Source organism: Uranotaenia lowii, chromosome 2 (genome assembly GCF_029784155.1).
Source record: "Uranotaenia lowii strain MFRU-FL chromosome 2, ASM2978415v1, whole genome shotgun sequence".
NCBI lineage: Eukaryota > Metazoa > Arthropoda > Insecta > Diptera > Culicidae > Uranotaenia > Uranotaenia lowii.
In genome coordinates this window covers 388,980,705-389,005,597 of record NC_073692.1, presented here as the reverse complement: position 1 = coordinate 389,005,597, position 24,893 = coordinate 388,980,705, and the positions used below count along the sequence as shown (strand labels likewise).

At 38.3% G+C, this 24,893-nt stretch overlaps 3 protein-coding genes across 3 annotated transcripts; 2 read left to right on the top strand and 1 right to left on the bottom strand.

Moving 5' to 3' along the window:
• The first annotated feature begins 6,683 nt into the window (after nucleotides 1-6,683).
• On the top strand, nucleotides 6,684-22,783 carry LOC129743258 (uncharacterized). The gene is made up of 12 exons (XM_055735242.1): nucleotides 6,684-8,177; nucleotides 8,345-9,314; nucleotides 9,376-9,412; nucleotides 9,500-9,852; nucleotides 11,041-11,742; nucleotides 11,787-12,010; nucleotides 12,572-12,865; nucleotides 18,853-20,184; nucleotides 20,290-21,000; nucleotides 21,198-22,164; nucleotides 22,227-22,263; nucleotides 22,351-22,783. The coding sequence occupies exons 1-12, from the start codon at nucleotides 6,837-6,839 to the stop codon at nucleotides 22,703-22,705; spliced, it is 7,323 nt and encodes a 2,440-aa protein (XP_055591217.1). The 5' UTR covers nucleotides 6,684-6,836; the 3' UTR covers nucleotides 22,706-22,783.
• LOC129749523 (uncharacterized) lies at nucleotides 10,762-15,669 on the top strand. The gene is made up of 3 exons (XM_055744502.1): nucleotides 10,762-14,839; nucleotides 14,918-15,226; nucleotides 15,295-15,669. The coding sequence occupies exon 1, from the start codon at nucleotides 10,872-10,874 to the stop codon at nucleotides 11,886-11,888; it is 1,017 nt and encodes a 338-aa protein (XP_055600477.1). The 5' UTR covers nucleotides 10,762-10,871; the 3' UTR covers nucleotides 11,889-14,839; nucleotides 14,918-15,226; nucleotides 15,295-15,669.
• Nucleotides 22,784-23,341: 558 nt separating the features above from the next.
• LOC129746348 (proteasome subunit beta type-7-like) lies at nucleotides 23,342-24,469 on the bottom strand. Its single transcript, XM_055739966.1, has 2 exons — nucleotides 24,258-24,469; nucleotides 23,342-24,198 (listed from the first exon to the last, which is right to left on the bottom strand). The coding sequence occupies exons 1-2, from the start codon at nucleotides 24,317-24,319 to the stop codon at nucleotides 23,415-23,417; spliced, it is 846 nt and encodes a 281-aa protein (XP_055595941.1). The 5' UTR covers nucleotides 24,320-24,469; the 3' UTR covers nucleotides 23,342-23,414.
• Between the last annotated feature and the right edge of the window lie 424 nt (nucleotides 24,470-24,893).

Genomic DNA, 24,893 nt, shown 5'->3' with positions numbered 1-24,893 from the left:
TTTATTTATAGCTGATGTTTTCTTTGAGTGTAGTTCGTTTTCAATAATTTGGAGGGCTGACTTGGAGTCGGTGTAAATAACAGGATTTTGAATCTGGTCTTCATCAATTTTGTTAAGTGCCATTTGAATTGCAAGGATTTCTGCCGTTGTTATACACGTCTCATTGTTAAGTTTTCGTGAAAATCGTGAGTTGTTATATTCAGGGGTGTTATACTCCTCAAAACAGCACAATGTGTTCTAAAAGCACAATGTGAACGCAAGCTTTCTAGAACTGCGCGCACGGCGATAGAATATCTACTGCTCGCTCTCTTACTGCGCGCCGATAATCGAATTTTCTGAGAGGTTTCTCACAATGATGAAAAACACAATGAGCTGATTCACTCTGCTCAATGTGCTGCTCAATGTGAACTCTGGCTTTAGAAATTTGCCAAGCACTCTTCTTCGTTTTATTTTTTCTTCTCATCGAAAGAAAATAAAAACGATCCAGTTCGGCACGAAGACACACCGGCTGCTTGCAAAGAAGAAAATAACTCAAAAACAAGCAACAGCAACAACACAAACGAAATTCGGTAGGGCTCGGCCTGCCGGCTGCTTCCAGCGATGCCACAAAAATCAATACCATCAGTCAGGGCCGTAGGAACAACCGACTCATGGGGGGGGTTTTGGTGACTGATTTTTTACCTATGATGTTTTGACCAACAATGGACGAGTACAAAAAATTTAAAACAAATTGTGTTTGTAACTATATGAATATCAATTTTTAAGTACTTAAACATTAAAATTTACCGTATTTAAATCGTAACTTTGGAAAATTGGTCCCTAACCCAATAGGTAAGCTAAATTCGTTGTCATCGATGGTTAAAATCTTTGAATTTTTTAAAGAGTTTGGTAGATCAAACTTAGTTGATTTGGGCATAAAATAAACTTTTTCTAGGTGAGTCTTCCATTTCTTAAAAAAAACTTATTCTTGACTCGAATCAAACAAGCCTAATCTTTCAAACTATTTTGCAAATTCAATAAATTTGAATCCTTAATGGAAAAAAGTACAATTAAAAATTATCCGATTTTCGCAGCAAATTTCTCGATGCAAACCAAGGTTGCCGAAATCACAGAAAAATCTGTAATTTCACAGAATTTTGAGCAAATTTTCCTCACTTAATCTGTGTCACAGAACACAGAATTTTGAAATATTCATAGATTTCACAGAATTTTTGAATTTTGAATGGATTTCAAAAATAATAATTTTTTTGGCCGATATAAAATTTAGAATTCTTCCTTTAAATTTGAAAAGTATGATAAAGTTTGCGATGTTAATTGATTTTGACCTCATTTAAATATCATGAACTTCCAATGAAATTAAAGGAAATAGCATCACAGAAAACCATCATAGAATTTTTGGGTAAAATCACAGAAAGTCAGATTTTTGTTTTCCCAAAAACACAGTTTTTTTTCGGCATCCTTGATGCAAACTTGAACCAAATGAATGGTTTTAATATAAAATTTGGCTTTGAAAAAAAAAACAGTAATATATACATAAAATAGTAATTAATACATTGCGGACCAAATTCGAAATATCTCTTGATTTTCGCTTGTTCGCTTGCTAAGCAATACATTGAGAAAATATAGAATTTTGTGCAGATTTTTTAGATGAAGAAGACTCGAATTATACTTTTTATTTGTGATTTTCAGCTGAATTGTGTTCACAAACTAATTTTGTTAAAAAAAATTGAAATCTGGTAATTGAATTGACAAGAAATCTTAACACATAAGGACCAAAAAAATATATGACGAGAAACACCGAAATTCGGCATTCTATATCTCAGAAACTTCTGGACAAAAATTTACAAATTTAGCTTTTTTAAGTTGCCGCAAATGATGTGTTCAATTTTGTTGAATAAAGTTTAACACTTTAAATTCAGTCCATTTGAGTTATAAATACTTCGAAGTATAGCACACTGTTGGCAAGCGAAAAAACGATAAATCTCCGCAATGTGTTAAAATCGCGATCTCTTGAATTACTCAACAAGCCTGATCTTTTTTTCAATTGTGAATCTGTATTCTGAATCTAAATTAAAAAATTACGCTTTGAATCTGTAGCCAAATTTCCAAACGATTTCTGAAATGTACAAAGATTACGATTTCTGAAATGTACAAAAATTACGATTTGCGAATCTTATTCCAGATCAGAATTTTATGAGCCAAGTTTTAGAGCCCTCATTCATGAATCTATTAATTAAATTCTGTAGTTCAGATTTTAATCTTAATTCACTGTTCAAATTATTTTTTGTTAATCTTAATTGTGAATTTGAATTAAAATATGAATTTACAAAGATCTGAATTTGACTTTTCAATTTTGGATTGCCATTTCAAAGCTTTAAATTTAAGAATTTTGTATAAGAACTAGGTTTGAGAAATTGAGAACTCGATCTCGATGATCTCGAAAAACATGATTCAAATTCGATATGAAATTCACCAAATCTGACTCAAGATTTTGAAGAAGCTTTTAAATTCTAATTTCTTATGATTATTCGAACTGAATATCAAGAATCCCGAACTCGATACAGAATCGGAAATACGAGAAAAGGAATAAAATTTTGATTTTGGGAGTTATGGAATCAGAACCTTATAAATGGGTTTAATTTAATTCAAAATTTAATACTCAGACCTGAATTTCGATGAACAAGTGAGAAAAATTTGAAAAAGTGTAGCAGAATTTTGTACTTGAGATGAGTTTTTGAGGTTTTGGCATAAGTTTTTAGTCTAGATTGTTACACTTGATTGGCCGTACTCTATTTATTATCATAATTTGGTTCTGAATTTAAAATTTTGAGTGTAGAGTAGAATACCTCGCTTGCCGTTTTGGATCCTCATGGGGGGGGGGGTTTAACCCCCAAAACCCCCCCCGTTCCTACGGCCATGCCATCAGTGTATTTAGTTCTTTTAAATTGGGACATGTATAGACGAAGATCAGACTCATTTATGATACAGATTTTTTTTGTGGCAACGGTGTTCGGCAGCCTGCAGGCCGAGCCCGCCCAAATTTCGGCTGTGTTGTTGCTGTTGCTTGTTTATCGAGGAAGAATGCGCTTTCGTTTGTTGAATTCAGCGTTGTGGTGGTGTACTGGTACACATTGTGCAGCTCAATGTGCTGAGGGCTACCGCTGCGTAGCTCAGTGATTTGCTTCGATGTGGCTCATTGATGGACAGCTAGCTCAGGCAGTGCTCGGTTTTGCTCTCTCAATGTGCTATGGAAAAAATGCACATTGAGCTCATTGTGTGAGCAAATGACACCCCTGGTTATATTCAATATAAAAACCTATGCCACATTGTGGTCCTTCTTTGGACGCATCGGTAAATACTTTTGGCCTATTTTTGAATTTTCCATTCATGGCAAAAAGAACAGCTTGTTTAAGTTTTAATGGATTAGAGTTTTTCTTCGAATTCGTTAGAATTTCTAATTCTGTCTGTATATCAATTGCATTTATTGGAGTATCTATCCTAACTAATGGGGATATTGAGTAGAAAATATGTTTATGTGAGTAAAATAGTTTTTCCAAATATGACAATTTTAATTGAGGTATGTTATCATTTATGTTTTTCAGTTGCTGAGCTACTATGTTATCAAAGTGAAAATACCTGGCTATTTCTTTGCAAATCAAATAATCGTGTCTTATTTGAACTGGTTGCTGTGCTGCTATGGCCATCAAGGAATTTATGGGAGTTGTGCGTGTACAGCCGGTAATTTTTCGTAGGCATTGGTTGTTGGTAATGTTCAATATGTTTTTATTAGTTTTTTTCGCGTTACTGTGTATACAGCCTCCGTATTCCAAGTAAACTTCTAAATATTGCCTTATATACCGAGAGCATTGTTTGCGGGTGTGCTCCGGACGATAAACTAGAGATAACTTTGATCATATTTAATCTATCAATAATTTTGCATTTCGTATTTTTAATGTGCTCACCAAAGCTGAAATACCTGTCCAATGTTATCCCTAAGTATTTATGTGATTTGACTGTTTCAATTCTGTTACCGTTAATGTTTACATTAAGAATATTACGGCTACTTTGAAAAAGAATTAATTTATGGCGTATTTTTTTTTGATTCCGGATTTGGCTTTGGAACCGTCAGAATAAAAAAACGAGTTTCGGGTTTCGAGTTATTCCATACGTAGGTGTGCGTGAGAACGAGCGCAATGTTTACATGCAGCTGTCATTTTGTTCTCCCTTCTGGATTTCTTCATTCGGTTCTTCACATCCGGATTGCCTTTTTTCGTGTCCGGATTGCACTGGACAGCAGATAGTACGATTTTGCTTGGCTGAGAGGTTCAAAATCGCGGCAATAATCATTTTCCCGTTCATTATTTCAACTGTTTTGCTTTCAGCCAAAAACAGCTGTTTAATGTTTTGACAACAACGTTGAGAGTATTGGTGAACTTCTCGCAAAACTGACTTTCTTCTCAGGGCGACTCCGTCCGTTTTTCGAGCGAACCTACACAGCAAATTTTTTTTTGCTGGAAACCAGCAAAATTTTGCTGGTTTTTGTCCCGCTGACTTTCCAGCAAAATTTCCAGCAATTTAAATTGCTGGAAAAAACAGCAAACTTTAATGCTGGTTTCCAGCAATTCAAATTGCTGGGAAATCAGCAATCCAGATTGCTGGAAACCAGCTTTTTCTTTCAAAACAACCGGCCGTATTTAGTATCAAATTTATATTTAAATTCAAAATTAAATTTAGAATATTGGCTGTGCATATAATTAGCAATAAAAACATTTATTTTCTCCCATTTTTTCAATAAGGGATTTATTTATCTCGAGAAACACAATTTTTTACAAATTTCTATCATCGACTCTGGGGTGGCAGCTTTGTGCCAAGGTGTTGATCATCCGCCACCTGTAAAAAAAAACTTTTGATTAGTATCTTTTATGGAATATCTACCTGTCCAATAAAAACTTACCCTTGACTTGATGCCTGGTTGCTAGAATATAGAGGAAAATAAAAATAATTATATTAATCCGACCAAAATTCGTAAAATAGAGTCTCACCTTGCTCCAGCGTACGAAAACAAACAGACTCCAATTTGACAACTCGATTGCTGATTTTCCAGCAAACTAGATCAATTGCTGGAAAGTCCAGCAATTTGAACATCGTTAGCTGATTTTCCAGCAAAAATGACAAGACTACAACCGAATGCTGAAAAATCCAGCAATAGGAAAACCGATTGCTGGTTTCCAGCAAAATTTTGGATTGCTGAACGTTTCCAGCAATTTTTTTTGCTGGAAATCGAGGCAAAAATTTACTGTGTAGGTTGCCTCTCGAGCAATAAATGAGCACGATGACAGCAGTTAGAGCGAACCTAGGTTGCCTCTAGTTTGCCTCCAGGTGAAAAAAAACGGTATTAGTTTTATCTGGATTGACGTCAAAATGAAGATCTGCTAAGTTGTGTACTAAATGATCAACAGCATTTTGTAATTTTTCGTTAAGTGTATCCACATTTTTGTTGATTTTGATTGTATTTATAATATAGTATAGTATTTATAGTATAGTTGCAGGTCCACAGGAAAAGAGGACGATCGTTTTTTATTATTTTCTTCATCAACTCTTGCAACTTGTTTTCATTTTATAATATTGGTATCTACACTGTAAATTTTTGCCTCGGTTTCCAGCAAAAAAAATTGCTGGAAACGTTCAGCAATCCAAATTTTTGCTGGAAACCAGCAATCGGTTTTCGAATTGCTGGATTTTTCAGCATTCGGTTATGTGCTTGTCATTTTTGCTGAAAAATCAGCAATCGGTTTTCAAATTGCTGGACTTTCCAGCAATTGATCTAGTTTGCTGGAAAATCAGCAATCGAGTTGTCAATTTAGAGTTTGTTTTTGTTTCGTACGCTGAAGTAAGGTGAGATTCTATTTTACGAATTTAGGTTAAATTAATATAATTATTTTATTTTCCTCTATATTCTAGCAACCAGGCATCAAGTCAAGGGTAAGTTTTTATTGTACAGGTAGATATTCGATAGAAGACACTAATCAAATCTATTTTTACAGGTGGCGGATGATCAACATTTTGGCACAAAGCGGCCACCCCAGAGCCGGTGTTAGAAAGTTGTAAAAAAAGTTTTTTTTGGAAAATAAATTAATCCCTTATTGAAAATGGGAGAAAATAGTTGTTTTTATTGATTATTATATGCACAGCCAATATTAAACTTTAATTTCGAATTGAAATATAAATTTCATACTAAATACTGCCGGTTGTGTTGAAAGAAATAGCTGGTTTCCAGCAATGTGGATTGCTGATTTTCCAGCAATTTGAATTGCTGGAAACCAGCATTAACGTTTGCTGTTTTTTCCAGCAATTGAAATTGCTGGAAATTTTGCTGGAAAGTCAGCGGGACAAAAACCAGCAAAATTTTGCTGGTTTCCAGCAAAAAAAAAATTTGCTGTGTATGTCACTTGCCCAAACACTCGATCAACGAGGGGTTTTATAAATTTTCATTTTAATTTAAAAATTCCCTACAATAACTTTTTTTCGCTTTCTTCAGCATTTGTAAACAAAATGGTCAGCATCACATTGAACGCGTTTTTATCAAAATTGATCCACTGCTGATTTTTTTATGATTTTTCAAAGTTGAACTATACTAAAAATCGTCCCCACTTACCCCGGTGCACCTTACTAAATTTTTCTAGTAAATTTCTGACATTTGCAAGTTTCGTCCTTTAGAAGACTTGCGCTTGATATGCAAATATACAAAATAAACAGTAAATATGGTAAATATTGATATAGTTGTTCAAAATAGTGATAGGTTCACTGGTTCAAAAAAGTAAAAAAGAAACTGTAACATGAATACGTACATGCTTCGAATGTGTCGCGTTTGTGCAAAATCGGCCAACAATGAGGACTCAGGAAAAAAACATCCGGAAGTGCGGCTCGAAAATATTCATTCATATCCGGATCCTTTGAATGCACACAGTAGTTACAAGGACATGTTGTTCACATTATGCCCTCAGATATTTTCTGAAGAAAAAGAAATCAACCGGTCTTATTTACCGGAGTCGGTTTGTCCAGAGTGTCGTCAGCGAATAGTTTCGGCCTTCGACCTTTACGAGTTATGCATCGACACGGATCGGAAATTGAGGCAACTAGCTTTAAAAGTGGAAGCAACTAGACCGGTTAAGGTTTTACTGAAATTAGAAGAACCCGAGGATCGCAAAGGTCTCTTTGAGCTGCTTGAGATATATTCGGACGAAACTGGAAAAGACACTCACGAAGATGACATTTTTTTAAATTGTAGCAGACCAGAAACACCAAACGAATCTGAACATGAAAATACCAACGATGATAAAGCTGAAGATCCAAGCGATTTTGAAGACGAAAAACCGAATATTCTGGACTTAGAAGAATCAAGCGAATCTGTTTCATCTAAACGGATCAAGAAATCATGCGATAAAACGTGGCTCGATTGGAGCGCGCACCTTTCGGGAATAGGCGTTTGCGTTAAATTGGAACAAGGCGCAAAAGTGTCAACCGATGAAAGCTTTTCAGATGATGAAAATGTTCAACAACTGTCACCTAAAATCAAACCACCAGCTCGCGAATCGGTGTATGGTGCCAATTGGCCTTCTCAAAAATGCGATATTTGTTCGTTTGACTGTAAATATCCCAAGACGATGAACGCACATTTTCGTTTTGCACATCGAAAGCGGCTGCTATCGTGCGATATGTGCGACTCGGTTTTTGTCGAACGGGATAAATTGGATATTCATCAGGCACTTCATGAAACCGGTCGACCATATCAGTGCCATCTTTGTCCCACCAGCTATCGCAATCCAAGATCTATTCTTATTCATTTGAGACGTTTTCATTCTGATGAGAAGAAGGAGCCTGATTCTAAAAATGAGAATTCTGAATTGAATAATTTGGACAATGATGATACTTCCGAGGACAATGGTTCAGCATTTGAAGGGTCGGTGCAGATAAAAACACAAAAGAAGGTAACCCGGAAAAGGAGCTCATGTCTAAAGTGTGACATTTGTCCGTTTGAATCGAAATTTCCCAAGACATTGCTGGATCACTTGAAACAAAACCACGAGGCGCAACTCATTGATTGTGAGCAATGCGATATGGTTTTCGTTATGGAGGACAAATACAAAGCTCACCTGAAATTGCACTACCAAGCGGAGGTAATTATTTTCATCTGTTAATTTAAGTGTAGTTTTATATGATACGTTTCCTCATCCTTGTTCATCGACAATAATTGCAACAATTTTAAAGTAGGATTACTTTCAAATGTGCTAAACTGCTTCTTTTTACATCATTTCATATTTTCATTAACTTTTCTCATATGTAGGAAACTGAAAACTCGGAAGGTAACTTTAGTAGCGATTCAGATCAAGATGAGAATTCATCAACTATCAAACATAGAAAAAAACACGAAACAACCTGGCCTTGTTTCCGGTGTGATATCTGTTCGTATAAAACCAAATTCCTCAAACGAATACAAATCCACATTATGCGTCAGCACCCCAAGAAGCTGATAAAGTGCGATAAATGTCCAATGGTGTTCCTAGCACAAGACAAACTTGATCATCACAAAACGCTACACCCATCGAAACGTTACTACGAATGTCATCTCTGTTCGAAAACATGGAGCTCGTGGAACGCTTTGCGAGGACATCTACAACGAGCCCATTCAACACCTGCGAAACCAGTTAAATTACCCAAACGATCCAAACTAAGTGGATATGTCAACACCGATGAAGCAGCTCGACTCGCAGCCAGTAATTCTGAATGGCCATGGATAGAATGCGATCTGTGTACATTCCAATCGAAATATCTTCAAATTTTTCAAACTCATATGAAGGAGGTTCATAAAGCGATCATCCTGCGATGCAATGCATGTGAATTAGTTTTCAGCACCCAAGAGAAACTTGACCGACACATTGGTCTTCATAAGGATGGAGCCATCTACGAATGCCATCTCTGCCCCAAAACTTATTCCAATATTGATTCGTTACGGTTTCATATGCGGCGGGTCCATTCGCGAAAGAAACCCCAAGACGAAGTAGGAAAAAAATTCCTCTGCTCCATTTGTGGAGCAGCCTTTGAGCAAGAAAACTCACTGAAAACTCATTCGATTCGACATACTGGGGTGAAACCACTTTCTTGTCCACAATGTCCATTCAAATCCTTCACTCAAGGAGCGCTGAAGATGCATATGCTAACTCACACCAAGGAGCGTGGTCGCTACGAGTGTGAAATATGTGGCAAAGCCTTTTCTAATGGGTACGGTTTGAAGTTACATACGCGAACTCATACCGGTAAGAATGTCAAGGTGAATAGTATTGAAGATTTTTTCTGTGAACATCATTTTTATTTCAGGTGAAAGACCCCATCAATGTCAATCCTGTGATAAACGGTAAGCAAATTGCGAACGTTTCGTTATTTCTAAGACAAAGTTTTGAATATTTGAAATTTTGGTACCAACGCTTTTCTTTGTGTTTAGGTTCTACACCCCGAATCACCTCAAACGGCACGTTCGTTCTCACACAGGTGATAAACCGTTCAAGTGTTTCTTCTGCGAGCGCAAGTTCTCCCAAAGTAACGATTTGGTGAAACACAGTCGGATTCATTTCAACGGCAATCCGTACCCATGTGACCGGTGCGACGAAGCTTTCCGATTACTGACGGAGCTTAGAAATCACTATAAGGTTCATTTCTCAATTGACGGTGCTCAGCAGTCTTCCAGTGGTGCCGAGGAGGTCAAATTCAACATTGTCAACATGCTACGGCTAAGATATGAGCTGGAGAAGAAACGTGGTGCACTTCCGGTAAGTGAAAGTAACAATGAGGCGGAATGAGAGATGTTCAGAGTGATTGGGAATAAAAATTAGTTTAGCTCCAATGTCTACAGGAAATCTACCATCCGAACAATCCGTTTCGATGATTACATCGTTTTCTGTGCAAAACCAGTAATGATGGGAAGAAGATTTCGTTTCAAGCTCTCTTGGCCTTTATATGTTTCAGTGCTGCAAAACTAAACATATACGAGAGAAGGGAGGCTGGCAACGCTGCCGACAAAAGATGTCGCGTGTTTTCACTACGGTCTTTTAACTCGCTTGAATAGTGGTTAAAACGGTGACAAGGAGTATAGTTTTAGCGTCAAAACAGTGGTTGCCTTCAGTTTTATCTTGGAACGGTGAAGTTTTCCGAAAACCGCGCCGGATAAGTAGTTTTTGTTGCCTAGGCCTTCGGGCCATTGTTTTTTTTTCCAAAAGATGACTTTAGTGAATCACATATCACTTGATTCAACTCACCGAGTAGTGGACAGTGAGCTTTCACTGCCCAGATCACCATGGCCTTCACTAGTGGAGGACCACACGGTTTCCCACCACTATTAAATACGAAACAAAGAGCCAACGATAATTCTCGCTATGTTGTGGTCTCCCAGACAACCATTTGGTGGGTATATCAAATTTGCAACACAAATATACGTGCAAATATACGTGTAAACATATCGTATATAATGCAGCAAACCCAGTATATACGTATCATTTTGGAGGCCATATCGGTACATGAGCACACATATTCTTGATTTGGATTGTTTTGTCGTAAAAAAATCATGCAATATATTTAAATACGATAAAGAATATTGTCGTAATGAAAACATGCAATGCATGTAAATACGATAAAGGATATGCATGGGCCGCACATTGTAGGTGCAGATATACGAAAATGAGTTTAAATAACATTCATACGATATAATCTGTAAAATAATATACGACTTCTGGTTGTCTGGGTCTCTCATGCAAATGGAACTTTGGCAAACGTGAATCGTCGATAAGTCGATTCGAGCTTGCACAACAGTGGAAAACATAATGAAAAATCACAACACCGGAACATACACTGTGAAAGTAACGTCCGAAATACAAGCTACTAAACTCAAAGAACAACTAAAATCGTTAGGGGATGGAACGCCAGTTATTGTCTCAGATGACTTACGAAGGAATCAGTGTAAAGCCATTATCTCGTGTCGTGACCTAATAGGTATAACAGAAACCACAGAAACTGAAATCGTAAGCAAAATGACTATAAAAAGTGTCATAAGTGCCCGGCACCTCAAACATAGAGAAGGTTCTAATTTAGTAGAAACCGGAACGGTGGTTCTGACATTCAACAAGTGTTCCCCACCCGAAAAGGTTCAAGTTGCATGTTATCAATTGCCCACTCGAACCTACTACCCAACCCCTATGTTGTGTTATAAATGCGGAACTTTCGGACATTTAAGCGACAAGTGTAAAAATGAGCAAATTTGTCTGAAGTGTTCTAACGAAACCCACGGCAAAGATGTCCCATGTCCGAATCCTCAAAAATGTAAGAACTGTTCGGCTGACCATAGTGCCTTTAGTCGAGCATGCCCGGTACGCAAACATGAAGAACTTATAGTGAAAACAAAATACGACATGGACATATCGTACCCGGCTGTCCGAAGAATGGTCGAAGAACGATCTGGAGCAAGGAGCTTCAGCAGCGTAGTTGTGGCCGGAATATCCGGTAGTGAAAACAGTGAAGCAAACGAAGAAAGACTACAGTGGATAAGTGAGATAAAAAAGAAAGAAGAAATGATAAAAGAAAAAGAAGTGTTCTACATGACGAAAATCGAAGAGTTGTGCAAAAAACAAGAAGAAATGGAAAAGAAAAATGATGACTCTAAAAAATTGGATGAAATGAAAGAAGCAATGGATAAAAGTAAACAACAAATAAAAAAACTGGAAGATAGCCTAAATCAAAAGATGAATACATACGCCTTCTGGAGGAAAGGATTCGCAGCCAATGTGTACTTATTGTGTCACAACATAGTACAACCAAGGGCAAAAATATCGGAAAAGCACTAACGAAACGAACATGGACTGACCGTGCTAAATCTCAAGATTCCGACAACTCGGACTCCTCATCGCCCAAAGCTAAAGCACTAGCGTTGGACGAAGAAAGTCAAATGGATATGTTTGAGGACTCGGTGCTGATAGATATCAGTTCCGAAACCCAGCCTTCGTCTTCATAGTTCAATGGAACTGCAACGGATTACGTGCAAGATACTCTGAGATGCAGCTTTCTATTAAACAATACACCCCGAAAATCAAGAAATTAAACTGACAAAAAGAATAAATTTCCCCGGATATGAAATGTTCTGTAACTACAGAACCAACCACGGAGGAGGAGTAGTTATCGCAGCACTAAATGGAATAACTGCAAACCAAATACCTCTACGAACAACCCTAGAAGCCGTAGCAATAACTGTAGAAATTCCCATAAAGACTACAATATGCTCTATCTACCTCCCGCCAAACTGCCTTTTGACAAAATCAGACCTAACAAACCTTCTTGAGCAACTACCAAAACCTATAGTACTGCTCGGAGATGTGAACGCACGCCACCATCTATGGAGTCAAACAGGTGAAGACGGACGGTCGAAGCAAAATAATAGCTTCCGTCCTCGATGATTTTGACCTGATTATTCTTAACGATACAAGCCCTACTCATTTCCCACAACAAAACGGATATGCTCCATCCTCTCCAGATATCTCAGCTTGCAGCCCAGAGATCGCCCACAAACTCGTGTGGAGATGCTGCAACGATCTACATGGAAGCGACCACACACACATTTTCCTCGGGGAGCAAGAAACTACCGCTTCTAAACTGGCATAAATATGAAACCGAAATAGAAAACCGAATTCAACCTGATGTTTCTTACAGTATTGAAGAGCTATCCGATATCATCCGGGCAGCAAGCGAATCCTCTTCTATTCCCAAAACCAACGATACCGTTCAAAAACGTCATATCCCATGGTGGGTTCGGAGGGTGGCAGAAGCGGTACAAAACGAAGGAGACTTTTGAGGAAGCTAAAATCAACGGACCCTTCGAACCAGAACTACGAACAGTTGAGGCTGCAATTTAGAAAAGCCAGATGCGAAGCCAGAAAAGTAATCGAAGAAGAAAAAACTCGATGTTGGGAAGAGTACACAACGTCAATCAATGTGGAAACACCTGTATCTGAGATCTGGGGAAAAATAAGGGCAATTTCGGGTAAACTGCCGACAACCAAAACGTGGTCCCTCAAATCTGACAATGGCCCAATTACTGACAATATGCAAATAGCCGAGCACCTTGCCTCTTTCTTTGAGAACGTTTCGTCTGATCAAGCATATCCATCAAGGTTTTAACAAATGCAGCAAAACCAGGAACATCTCCCTGTTAAGTTAACGAACTGACAGCATTCATAACGCTATGCTTCAAAGGCTACCGTTCTACGCGATTCGATAGCTTCTCGAAGCTTTCAACAACTTGTGGGAAAACAACACCTTTCCAGAGGAGTGGAAAGAAATTATTCTAGTCCCTATTCCAAAGCCGAAGAAGAATCCCAATGACCCTACAAACCTCCGACCGATCCATCTATCTAGCTGCGTCCTCAAGTTGTTTGAACGTATGGTCAATCGAAGATTGATGGACGTCTTGGAAGAACATGAATTTTTAGGCCAACATCAATCCGCTTTCCGTCGCGAAAGACAAACATTAGATGTACTGGCCAAATTAGAAAACTTCGAAAAACTGGCATTGAAAGAAAACATCACGTCGAATATCCCTTCCTTGACATCGAGAAGGCGTACGACAGGACTTGGCGTAGACTTATCCTGAGTACACTAGCTAAAGCGAACATAGGAGGCAAAATGTCTAAATTTTGCACACCGTTCCTCAGCGAAAGAAAGTTCCGAGTAAGCTTTAACGGGGTTATCTCATCCATGAAACAGTTGGAAAACGGAGTTCCTCAAGGCTCAGTTTTAGCCGTAACATTTTTTCTACTGGCAATTAAGTCAATACAAAGTTTTGTCCCGGACGATGCTTTCTTAGAACTCTTCGCAGACGACATTACAATAGGTATAGCAAGTCCTAACGTCAGAACGGTAAGGCAAAAGCTACAGAAAATCCTGAAACAAATCGACGAATGGTCCTTATCAACCGGATTCAAAATCTCGACTTCGAAATCAGCTGCTATGCACATCTGCTCTAAATGACGGCATCGCCGCCACCAGCAACCATGACCATCGAACGGTAATGAAATCGAATTCGTCCGGTCCCATAAAGTCCTAGGTGTTTGGATAGATTCACGCCTCAATTTTAAACAAAACGTATCAATTGCCAAATCTGAAGGAAAAAAGGACTTAATTTACTAAAATGCTTAGCTAAAACCAAGTTTGGAGCTGATAGAATTTGCATGATGAGGATACTGAACTCTGTAATAATCCCCAAAATCGAATCCGGATATGAATATATGCTTTGCGTCTCCAGGTCGCGCGTATCTACAAAACACACTCGACATTTCCATTGAATTTTGGAATTCATTTGACAAATTTGGTGAGCTTCGGCAAATGGTTCAACAAAGAATTATTTTTTAGAAAACTGATTAATTTCAATGATGATTATAGTCTTATTTTTGTGTACGGTATGTGGTAATTCTGCCAATTTTATTTTAACGATCTGAAATCTGAACACCGCAGCGCACTGAACTTTTATTACACTGACAAAATACTTCACACATTAGTGTGTGCAATTTCACACATTTTGGAAATAAGTAGACCAACACATTAAATGTGTGAAGGTACTGCTGCACATTTTTGTGAAACACCGCTTAAGAAACGAAATGTGAGCGTTTCACACATTATGCAAAAAGCGTTTAAAACGGGAAAATGTGTGAAATAATGAGGCGCTTAGAGAGGAAAATGTGTAAAATTAAGAAATATGGAAAAAGGCCGCTATTTTTATGAATGATTGGAACCGAATGAAATGCTGGTGATTTTTAAAGTGCTTTTATTCATTTAAATGAGGATTCTAAATATTTTTTTTGTTTTTTTCAAAACTCCTCTTAAGTTTCTGCCGAACAATTCCTCGCCAAATGGTACCGACAGCAAGCAGTTGGCTGAGTTCGAAATCTAGAAAAAGGAACAAAATAATTTAATAGTATGATGTTAATAGATTTGAATAATGGCGGCAACTTACATTTCACTTGTTACGACGATCCAGCCGTATAAATTCTTCGACGTATTATGGCTGACACCAAATTGATTGAGAAAACAACAAGTGTGATATCACACACTCTCATCTTATAAAGACTGATCCGGATAATGTGTAAATTTCGAATCTGCATGGTGTGTAAAAATCACAAACCGTTTTAAAACCGTAAGTATCCAGTGTCTCCATTTCAATTTTCTTATCCCATAGTAATATTTTTGTTTTGTTTCAAACAGGGCCGGGTCAATAACGAAAAATAGGCAACTGAGAGCTGGTGCTGGTTTGTTAAATATCTTGAACTTCCGTAATATGCCGCAGGTTGGTGGTTGATGCCATTTACAATCGGAGAACCATTAACTACACCTACTCGTCACCAAGGACGATTGAGAAACTGAGATGAAATTCATGAAAGCCATGACTACCAGACGAGTCTTAAGCGGTGGGAACTTTCGGAAATACGACGTGGCCCGCGGAAAGGATGTGTTTCACAGAAGACAGGGTGATTATGAAGATACCTATTCCACGATACCTATTTATCTAAAATGGGATGTGATGGCGGAACTATTCCTCGGCGTGACGAACTGGTTCGCTTGAAGAAAAAACCTGAACAGGTATGATAAATTAAGTACAACATAAGTTACTTTATTTACATTGTTTGGTTTTTATTTACAGAAAGATAAAAACTCTGAGAGGCAATTCCGATGGAAGCATTGTACTCTTACCCAGGAAAGGCTCCGGCAGCCAATAGTTATGTGTGGCCTGGGGCGTCTCTCAAGGACATTAAAAATCTAAACCTTACTGCGAACCCTCTCTGGGTTAGTTAACGCCAGCGGCAAGTTTCAATCAATTATTTTATGCATTATAAATCTTATAAAAATTATGTTTTTATTACCTAGCAGGTCTCCAGTTATTCATAGAAGCTGTTAGGAATCTCGTCGAGGTGCATGTGTCTGGGCATTTTATTCAGGGCAAGGAAATCATGGAAAAGGATCGGTACCCGAAGGTATCATTTAGATAGTTGATATCTTTTATAATACTTTATGGCAAATTGTTCTGATTAAAACACACTTGAATTCTACAGAAATCGACGGAAGGACTGTTACGATGCTTTAGCCGAGCTCATCAGAGGTGGTAAAAGATCACCCGTTTCATTTAACTTCCTCTCAGTGGCCGGATACCATCGCACCACGCTTACTAGTCCCAGATATCGGTCAAAAAGATGTTAATATTTTGTCGTACCATCCGGGCAAGAATAATGGATATGTAAAATCTAACCTGGCAGAAATATGACATTCGCAGTGACGGAATAGTTCAGCTCTACAGTAATTCGATGCTTAAATGGATGTTTTGAATATATCCCAAGAATTTAACAACACAACAGGATTTGTCAATCACGAATCTGCTTGATTGATTGAGCCAAAAAATGTTTACTACTTATAGGAATTTTATTACGCGAAGCAGATAACAGATACAAAAAGGTAAGAATTAATTTAGTTTTATTAACACAAATTCTAGAGTTTTAAATTTGAAATCTATAGGTATCATAGACCAAATCAATCGAATCATAATCAACGAAATTCAAAATATTAATTTGCTATTTGAAAATATAAAAATTAATTTTGCAAGACCTGAAAATCATATCATAAAACTTTACATCGTTTAAGTATACTTAATATATTTTGTCTTAATTGCTGAAGCAAATTTTTCGATAGAAATGATTTAAAAATACAAATTTTGTTGGAAAGAATGGATCTAGGTAAGAACTGTGTTCAAAAAATCAATATCAATAAAACCACACCCGTAACCGAAACGTCTGTTTTTTTTTTTAATTTTAAATATCATGAAATATCCATTATTAATCTACATTTTTATTGATTTATCACACGTGGTTGAAATTGTGCCGAAAATAAAAGTCATCTCGCCGAAACAGTCGTGAAAATTTCGCAATACCACCGGTTCTGATGGTGTGATGGATCGGTTGGTGACGGCGCCAGTTCCGGTTGTGCGGGGGTGAGTACCCTGATTTATTTATTGGTAATTTTCAGTTTAAATAATGACTAATTGAAAATTATTTTTTTACAGTCGCTGAAAGCTGGATGTCTACAGATCAACAGCACCGGTTCCAACAATGCGAAGGTCGAGTCTTTTTTGTATTTTATATGTATGAGTTGTGAATAAAACGATTTTAAAACTAATTTTCATTTCAATAATTTTAATTTTAATAATTGTATCAAAAGAACACGATATGTTGTATCGTTATTTTTTTATGAGAAAATCATTAAGTGAAGATTCCACATATGATACAACTCGCTCGGAACGAGTAGAAAAAAGCAAAAAAAATGAATGGTTACTCTACTTAACAACCCGTTCCCTGTATCGTTCAGTGCGTCCAAACGATTCCATTCCATGAAAAAATGATAAGCCTTATCTTACATTAATAATCCAAAACTATAAGAGTAATCTTCTGGGTGTCTTGGGAAGAAGATAATGGGAATAGTCACTGTACACACTAAGATTGCAATTATTCCGCTCGGGACTATGATCCTCTGAATCACAGGAAAACAGTTCAAAATGACACTTGAAATGTCAAAAACTAAAGATTTTCCTGTGGCACTGGGAGATAGCAAACCGACTCCCGTAGCACTCAATTTCTCCTGAAATTCGAAAGAAACTTCGAACGAGATTTCAGGTATTTGATTGAATGTCGGGACCGTTTCTTCCTGAATCACGTTTCGCCGTCGTGAATGAAAAAAAAAACAAAAGTTTTTTCGCATCTTGTCTATGTGTGTCGTGTTAAGTTCGTTTTTACAGCTTCTTGCACGAAAGATTTAATCGCTGTTCAAAGTAAGTTATATCAGTACGATAAAATTACCAGTTCAAGAGCAATGACAACAGTGTCTAGCTGCTGATTTCCAAGGATTTGAAGGCGTTGTCAAAGAGCGAGTTCTCCGCAACAGGGGCAGTTATGCCTCCGCTGCCAAACTCCTGAGAAGGCTCCCCATAACAGGTTCCATAATCCGTGTTTTTGTTTATTAGTGTTCCGTGTGTTCTTCCAGCTATTGTTAACTACGTGCGCTAATTTTTAAAATAGATCTTGTGATAAAATAAAATGTTTGGAAATAAATACTCTATTTATTCATTCATAATCTGTGTTGCTTTTTCTTTTATTTTTTTTTGCATGGTTGGCATTTAAAAAAAAACGGTTCCGAATGTACAGGAAACCAATTCAGAATTCCCTACAAATCTCGGGAGGAAAGCGTTTCGAACGCACAGGACATTTTGACAGTTGTTTTCCTGTACTGTTTTGCTGTCCTGAAATCGTCCTGTAATTTCAGCTGTTGAAAATACAGGACGAAATCGTCCCGACCACAGGAGAAAAGATTAAGTGTGTATAATACTGATTCATGCGGGTTGACAGCTCCATATTTTTGCCGATAATGTGTGGAATAATTTGCAAAATGTGTGAAATGATTTATCAGTGTATGATCTGGCCGAAAAATTTCAAAAGGTCTTTTAGCATATTTCCCGAGCAACATTTCACGAAACAGTTTGCTCGAAACGAAAAATTTTGTTTGAAATTTGGAAACATCTAATTAAAATGTTTTTTTTTTTCAGGAAAATCAATAAAAAAAATGCACTCATTTAAATGAGAATATTAATTACCTAGGTTTGTATTATTCGTTGCTTATCAAAAGTACATACTAAATTTTTCCAGTTAATTTCTGACATTTGCAAGTTTCTTCCTTTTGAAGACTTACGCTTGATATGCAAATTTACAAAATAAACAGTAAAAATTGATAGTTGTTCAAAAAAGTTTAAAAAAAAACTGTAACATGAATACGTACATGCTTCGAATGTGTCGCGTTTGTGCAAAATCGGCCAACAATGAGGACTCAGGAAAAAAACATTCGGAAGTGCGGCTCGAAAGTATTCATTCATATCCGGATCCTTTGAATGCCCACAGTAGTTACAAGGACATGTTGTTCACATTATGCCCTCAGATATTTTCTGAAGAAAAAGAAATCAACCGGTCTGGTTTACCGGAGTCGGTTTGTCCAGAGTGTCGTCAGCGAATAGTTTCGGCCTTCGACCTTTACGAGTTATGCATCGACACGGATCGGAAATTGAGGCAACTAGCTTTAAAAGTGGAAGCAACTAAACCGGTTAAGGTTTTACTGAAATTAGAAGAACCCGAGGATCGCAAAGGTCTCTTTGAGCTGCTTGAGATATATTCGGACGAAACTGGAAAAGACACTCACGAAGATGACATTTTTTTAAATTGTAGCAGACTAGAAACATCAAACGAATCTGAACATGAAAATACCAACGATGATGAAGCTGAAGATCCAAGCGATTTTGAAGACGAAAAACCGAATATTTTTGACTTAGAAGAATCAAGCGAATCTGTTTCATCTAAACGGATTACGAAATCACGAATACGTGTAAGGTATGATGAATCTACTCGAGCATATTTGGCGAACGCAAGCTGGCCAAACTTAATATGCGATGGGTGCAGATTCGAAACGAAATACCCCAAATCACTTAACCGCCACATTACCGAAGTCCACAGCGAGACGATGCTAAAATGTAAGCTGTGTGAAAAAGTATATCTAATTCAGGAAAAACTGTACAAGCACGAAATACTCCATGAACTAGGTGATCGCGTCTATGAGTGTGATTTCTGTGAAAACGCATTTGGCTCCTGGGGCTATCTAATGCATCACTTCCGAACAAAGCACCGTCAACCTGGTCAAAAAGTGGCTAAAAAGCTCGTTGACTACGAGTCGCTTCGGGCAGCTGCATACAACGTCCATTGGCCAAGTTTGAAATGCGACATCTGTTCGTTCGATTCCAAGTATCCCCAAACAGTTCAAAATCATTTTAAGAATGACCATTCAGACCGTTTGCTGTGGTGCGAGCTTTGCGAGAGGGTATTTTTAGATCCCGAAAAGCTCAGTCGGCATCTGGGACTTCACCCGAGTGGTCGATTTTTCGAGTGCTTCCTGTGCGATAAAACGTGGCTCGATTGGAGCGCTTTACGGCGTCACCTCGAAAGGGCACATTCAACCGAGAACTCCAACAGAGAATCATACAAGGAAAAGACCTGTAAAGCATGTAATAAAACGGTAGGTAATTGTACATTTAGTTGACGGTCTTTAAATGTACGAACACAAAGTCATCAATTCCATAACAATATTGTACATAGCTAATAATTGATCAATATTTTTCAGCACCCTTCGGGAATAGGCGTTTGCGTTAAATTGGAACAAGGCGCAAAAGTGTTAACCGATGAAAGCTTTTCAGATGATGAAAATGTTCAACAACTGTCACCTAAAATCAAACCACCTGCTCGCGAATCGGTGTATGGTGCCAATTGGCCTTCGCAAAAATGCGATATTTGTCCGTTTGACTGTAAATATCCCAAGACGATGAACGAACATTTTCGTTTTGCACATCGAAAACGGCTGCTATCGTGCGATATGTGCGACTCGGTTTTTGTCGAACAGGATAAATTGGATATTCATCGGGCACTTCATGAAACCGGTCGACCATATCAGTGCCATCTTTGTCCCACCAGCTATCGCAATCCAAGATCTGTTCTTATTCATTTGAGACGTTTTCATTCTGATGAAAACAAGGAGCCTGATTTAAAAAATGAGAGTTCTGAATTGAATAATTTGGACAATGATGGTACTTCCGAGGACAATGGTTCAGCAATTGAAGGGTCGGTGCAGAAAAAAACCCAAAAGAAGGTAACCCGGAAAAGGAGCTCATGTCTAAAGTGTGACATTTGTCCGTTTGAATCGAAATTTCCGAAGACATTGCTGGGTCACTTGAAACAAAGCCACGAGGCGCAACTCATTGATTGTGAGCAATGCGACATGGTATTCGTTATGGAGGACAAACACAAAGCTCACCTGAAATTGCACTACCAAGCGGAGGTAATTATTTTCATCTGTCAATTTAAGTATACTAGGATCAAGGATGAAACGTTTCTTCATCCTTGTTCATCGACAATAATTGCTACAATTTTAAAGAAGGATTATTTGCAAATGTGCTAAACTGCTTCTTTTTGCATTTATAAATGATCAGAGCCTTTTTTACCTAAAGTATTTTCATCGCCTTTTCTCATTTGTAGGAAACTGAAAACTCGGAAGGTAACTTTAGTAGCGATTCAGATCAAGATGAGAATTCATCAACTATCAAACATAGAAAAAAATACGAAACAACCTGGCCTTGTTTCCGGTGTGATATCTGTTCGTATAAAACCAAATTCCTCAAACGAATGCAAATCCACATTATGCGTCAGCACCCCAAGAAGTTGATAAAGTGCGATAAATGTCCAATGGTGTTCCTAGCACAAGACAAACTTGATCATCACAAAACGCTACACCCATCGAAACGTTACTACGAATGTCATCTCTGTTCGAAAACATGGAGCTCGTGGAACGCTTTACGAGGACATCTACAACGAGCCCATTCAACACCTGCGAAACCAGTTAAATTACCCAAACGATCCAAACTAAGTGGATATGTCAACACCGATGAAGGGGCTCGACTCGCAGCCAGTAATTCTGAATGGCCATGGATAGAATGCGATCTGTGTACATTCCAGTCGAAATATCCTCAAACTTTTCAAACTCATATGAAGGAGGTTCATAAAGCGATCATCTTGCGATGCAATGCATGTGAATTAGTTTTCAGCACCCAAGAGAAACTTGACCGACACATTGGTCTTCACAAGGATGGAGCCATCTACGAATGCCATCTCTGCCCCAAAACTTATTCCAATATTGATTCGTTAAGGTTTCATATGCGACAGGTCCATTCGCGAAAGAAACCCCAAGCCGAAATAGAAAAAAAATTCCTTTGCTCCATTTGTGGAGCAGCCTTTGAGCTAGAAAACTCACTGAAAACTCATTCGATTCGACATACTGGGGTGAAACCACGTTCTTGTCCACAATGTCCATTCAAATCCTTCACTCAAGGAGCACTGAAGATGCATATGCTGACTCACACCAAGGAGCGTCGCTACGAGTGTGAAATATGTGGCAAAGCCTTTTCTACTGGGTACGGTTTGAAGTTACATACGCGAACTCATACCGGTAAGAATGTCAGGGTGAATAGTATTGAAGATTTTTTCAATGAAAATCACTTTTATTTTCAGGTGAAAGACCCCATCAATGTCAATCCTGTGATAAACGGTAAGCAAATTGCGAACGTTTCGTTATTTCTAAGACAAAGTTTTGAATATTTGAAATTTTGGTACCAACGCTTTTCTTTGTGTTTAGGTTCTACACCCCGGATCACCTCAAACGGCACGTGCGTTCTCACACGGGTGATAAACCGTTCAAGTGTTTCTTCTGCGAGCGCAAGTTTTCCCAGAGTAACGATTTGGTGAAACACAGTCGGATTCATTTCAACGGCAATCCGTACCCATGTGACCGGTGCGACGAAGCTTTCCGATTACTGACGGAGCTGAGAAATCACTATAAGGTTCATTTCACAAATGACGGTGCTCAGCAGTCTTCCGGTGGTGCCGAGGAGGTCAAATTCAACATTGTCAACATGCTACGGCTAAGATATGAGCTGGAGAAGAAACGTGGTACACTTCCGGTAAGTGAAAGTAACAATGAGGCGGACTGAGAGATTTTCAGAGTGATTGGGAATAAAAACTAGTTTAGGTCCAATGTCTACAGGAAATCTACCATCCGAACAATCCGTTTCGATGATTATATAGTTTTCTGTGGAAAACCAGTAATGATGGAAAGAAGCTTTAGTTTCTAGCTCTCTTGACCTTTATATGTTTCAGTGCTGCAAAACTAAACATATCGGTAGAAAATTTTGAATAATGCGAATGCGCCAAATGTAAACAAACTGAGTTATCAGCTGAGTGAAAAAGTACGTTCGAAGACCAACATTTTGATTTTTCAATGTTATCTGAAAGATATTTGGTTTATGAGAAATAAAGGAAACAAATTAATCTTTTTGCTGGTTGGGGCCTTATGGAGCGATGTTGGCGCATTCGCCATATTCAAAATTCTATACCGATATAAGAAAATAACAACTCGTTGCAGTGGCAAAAAGTGAGTGCATATTTATCACCGAGAGTTGGGCTCAACCCGTTAAGTTTTAGGCCTCGCTCATACTCGCAACTTGAACTGGGCTTTCGGTTTATGAGACTTGTTTATGTTTACATTTTGGTTGCTGATTTAGCACTTCGGTCCGATTCTGAATTAAAATAAAAACTATAGGTCATCTTTTTTTTTTTTAAATATTTTCATTACATTTTATTCAATAGCGCGCAGCTGATCTTAAAAAAATAACCATTTACCGCAAAATTCCACCTCTACATTCAAGCCGTATCCATGCTCTCCACAGTAGATGTTCCCGGAATCAAGGTCCGGACGCATTCATCCGTAACATCGATTTTATATACCTTACTTTGCAGCACCCCGGTTGTGCCCTGTTTGTAATCGTAGTTCAAAGTACGGGTTCCTTTTTTGTTGGCTTCCTCATAGGTCCGCAGATACTGAGCTCCATCCTTGCGGATCACGCATAAGTCTATGTTGGAACCTGAGCCCAGATCGTTGAAGACACCGGCACCAATGGCATCGCGAACCAGCTTTTTACCCTCCTCTTCGTCCATATCCGGCTTCCAGCGGGATTCAAAGACAGACATCGCGGCCAAGCTTCCAGAGCCCATTGTCGCGTACGGCAACTTGTCGGTCGATCCGTGCGGATAAATACAATAAATGTAGGAACCGGTGTTGTCCACACCACCGAGAACCAGGGCGGCGCTGATATAGCCCTGATAGCGAAACAGGAACTGCTTCAACATGGTATTGGCCGCCACAACCGGAACAGTCCGACCGGTATTCAATCGATGCAACTCCAAATTGGACGATATCATTTGAGTTGTCATTTCCGTATCGGCGGCCGTTCCTGCACCACAGCAGTACATGTTTTTAGCCAAAAAGTGAATCTTTTCACAATTTTTATCGGCCACAATCGGACCTTCAGTTGCACGTGTATCGGCACCCAGAATAACGCCATCCTTGTAGATTATCCCGACAATGGTGGTTCCGGTTTTGATCATTTTCGGCGGAACAAAGCCATCTTTAACCAGCTGAGCATTTCTGCAATCCCGAAAAGAGGTTAGGCTGACTCGACACAAAACCGATTCGAATTCACTTACCTGCGGCAATTCTCGAAGCTGAACCCATTGGCTTCCGGGGCGCGGGCAATATCGGTAGTCATTTTACTGGATGAATAAGGCAGGAATTACGAGGAAATACACGGATGAATCACAAATTGTTTCCGCAACTAAAGGATCTTGGAATAATGCCGATCAGAGGACGCAGCAAATTTGCTGTTTCACGCGAAGACCAAAACAAAATTTGACAGTTTCGTCGATCTACGCGTTGAGCCTGTTCAATGATCCTTCGTCGATTAAGCGTAGGGGAGATAAGGGCACAACGAGCACCCGGGGCTTAGTAAGCACTCCTCTTTTCCACGAAAGTATATGAATTTTTTTCTATAAATTTTCATGAGGAACAGTTTCGTAGTTCTTATTATTAATCAACAAAAAAATCTCCTTACGGACAACTGCGACTGCAAAACATTGCACTAAATCCTATTTTCAATAAAATTTCTTCACAGAAATATTAAAAAAAAACAATTAGGTTTTCAAGTGACGATAATGTCATTTATTTTTTTTACAAATAGTTTTATTAAGGCATTTAGCTGATAAAGTTTGGTTGTGCCGAGTATATATAATAATTTTTGAGCATCGGAAAATAAGCTCTTATGATCGTTAAATCATCTTGATCTA

Bases quoted from the DNA above. Each gene is read 5' to 3' on its own strand.
- LOC129746348 (XM_055739966.1), bottom strand. From the start codon at position 24,319: ATGACTACCGATATTGCCCGCGCCCCGGAAGCCAATGGGTTCAGCTTC. The intron at 24,199-24,257 runs GTAAGTGAATTC...TCGGGATTGCAG, and splicing joins AGCTTCGAGAATTGCCGCAG to AAATGCTCAGCTGGTTAAAG.
- LOC129749523 (XM_055744502.1), top strand. From the start codon at position 10,872: ATGAAAAATCACAACACCGGAACATACACTGTGAAAGTAACGTCCGAA.
- LOC129743258 (XM_055735242.1), top strand. From the start codon at position 6,837: ATGAATACGTACATGCTTCGAATGTGTCGCGTTTGTGCAAAATCGGCC. The intron at 9,413-9,499 runs GTAAGCAAATTG...CTTTGTGTTTAG, and splicing joins TGTCAATCCTGTGATAAACG to GTTCTACACCCCGAATCACC. The intron at 22,165-22,226 runs GTAAGAATGTCA...TTTTATTTTCAG, and splicing joins ACATACGCGAACTCATACCG to GTGAAAGACCCCATCAATGT.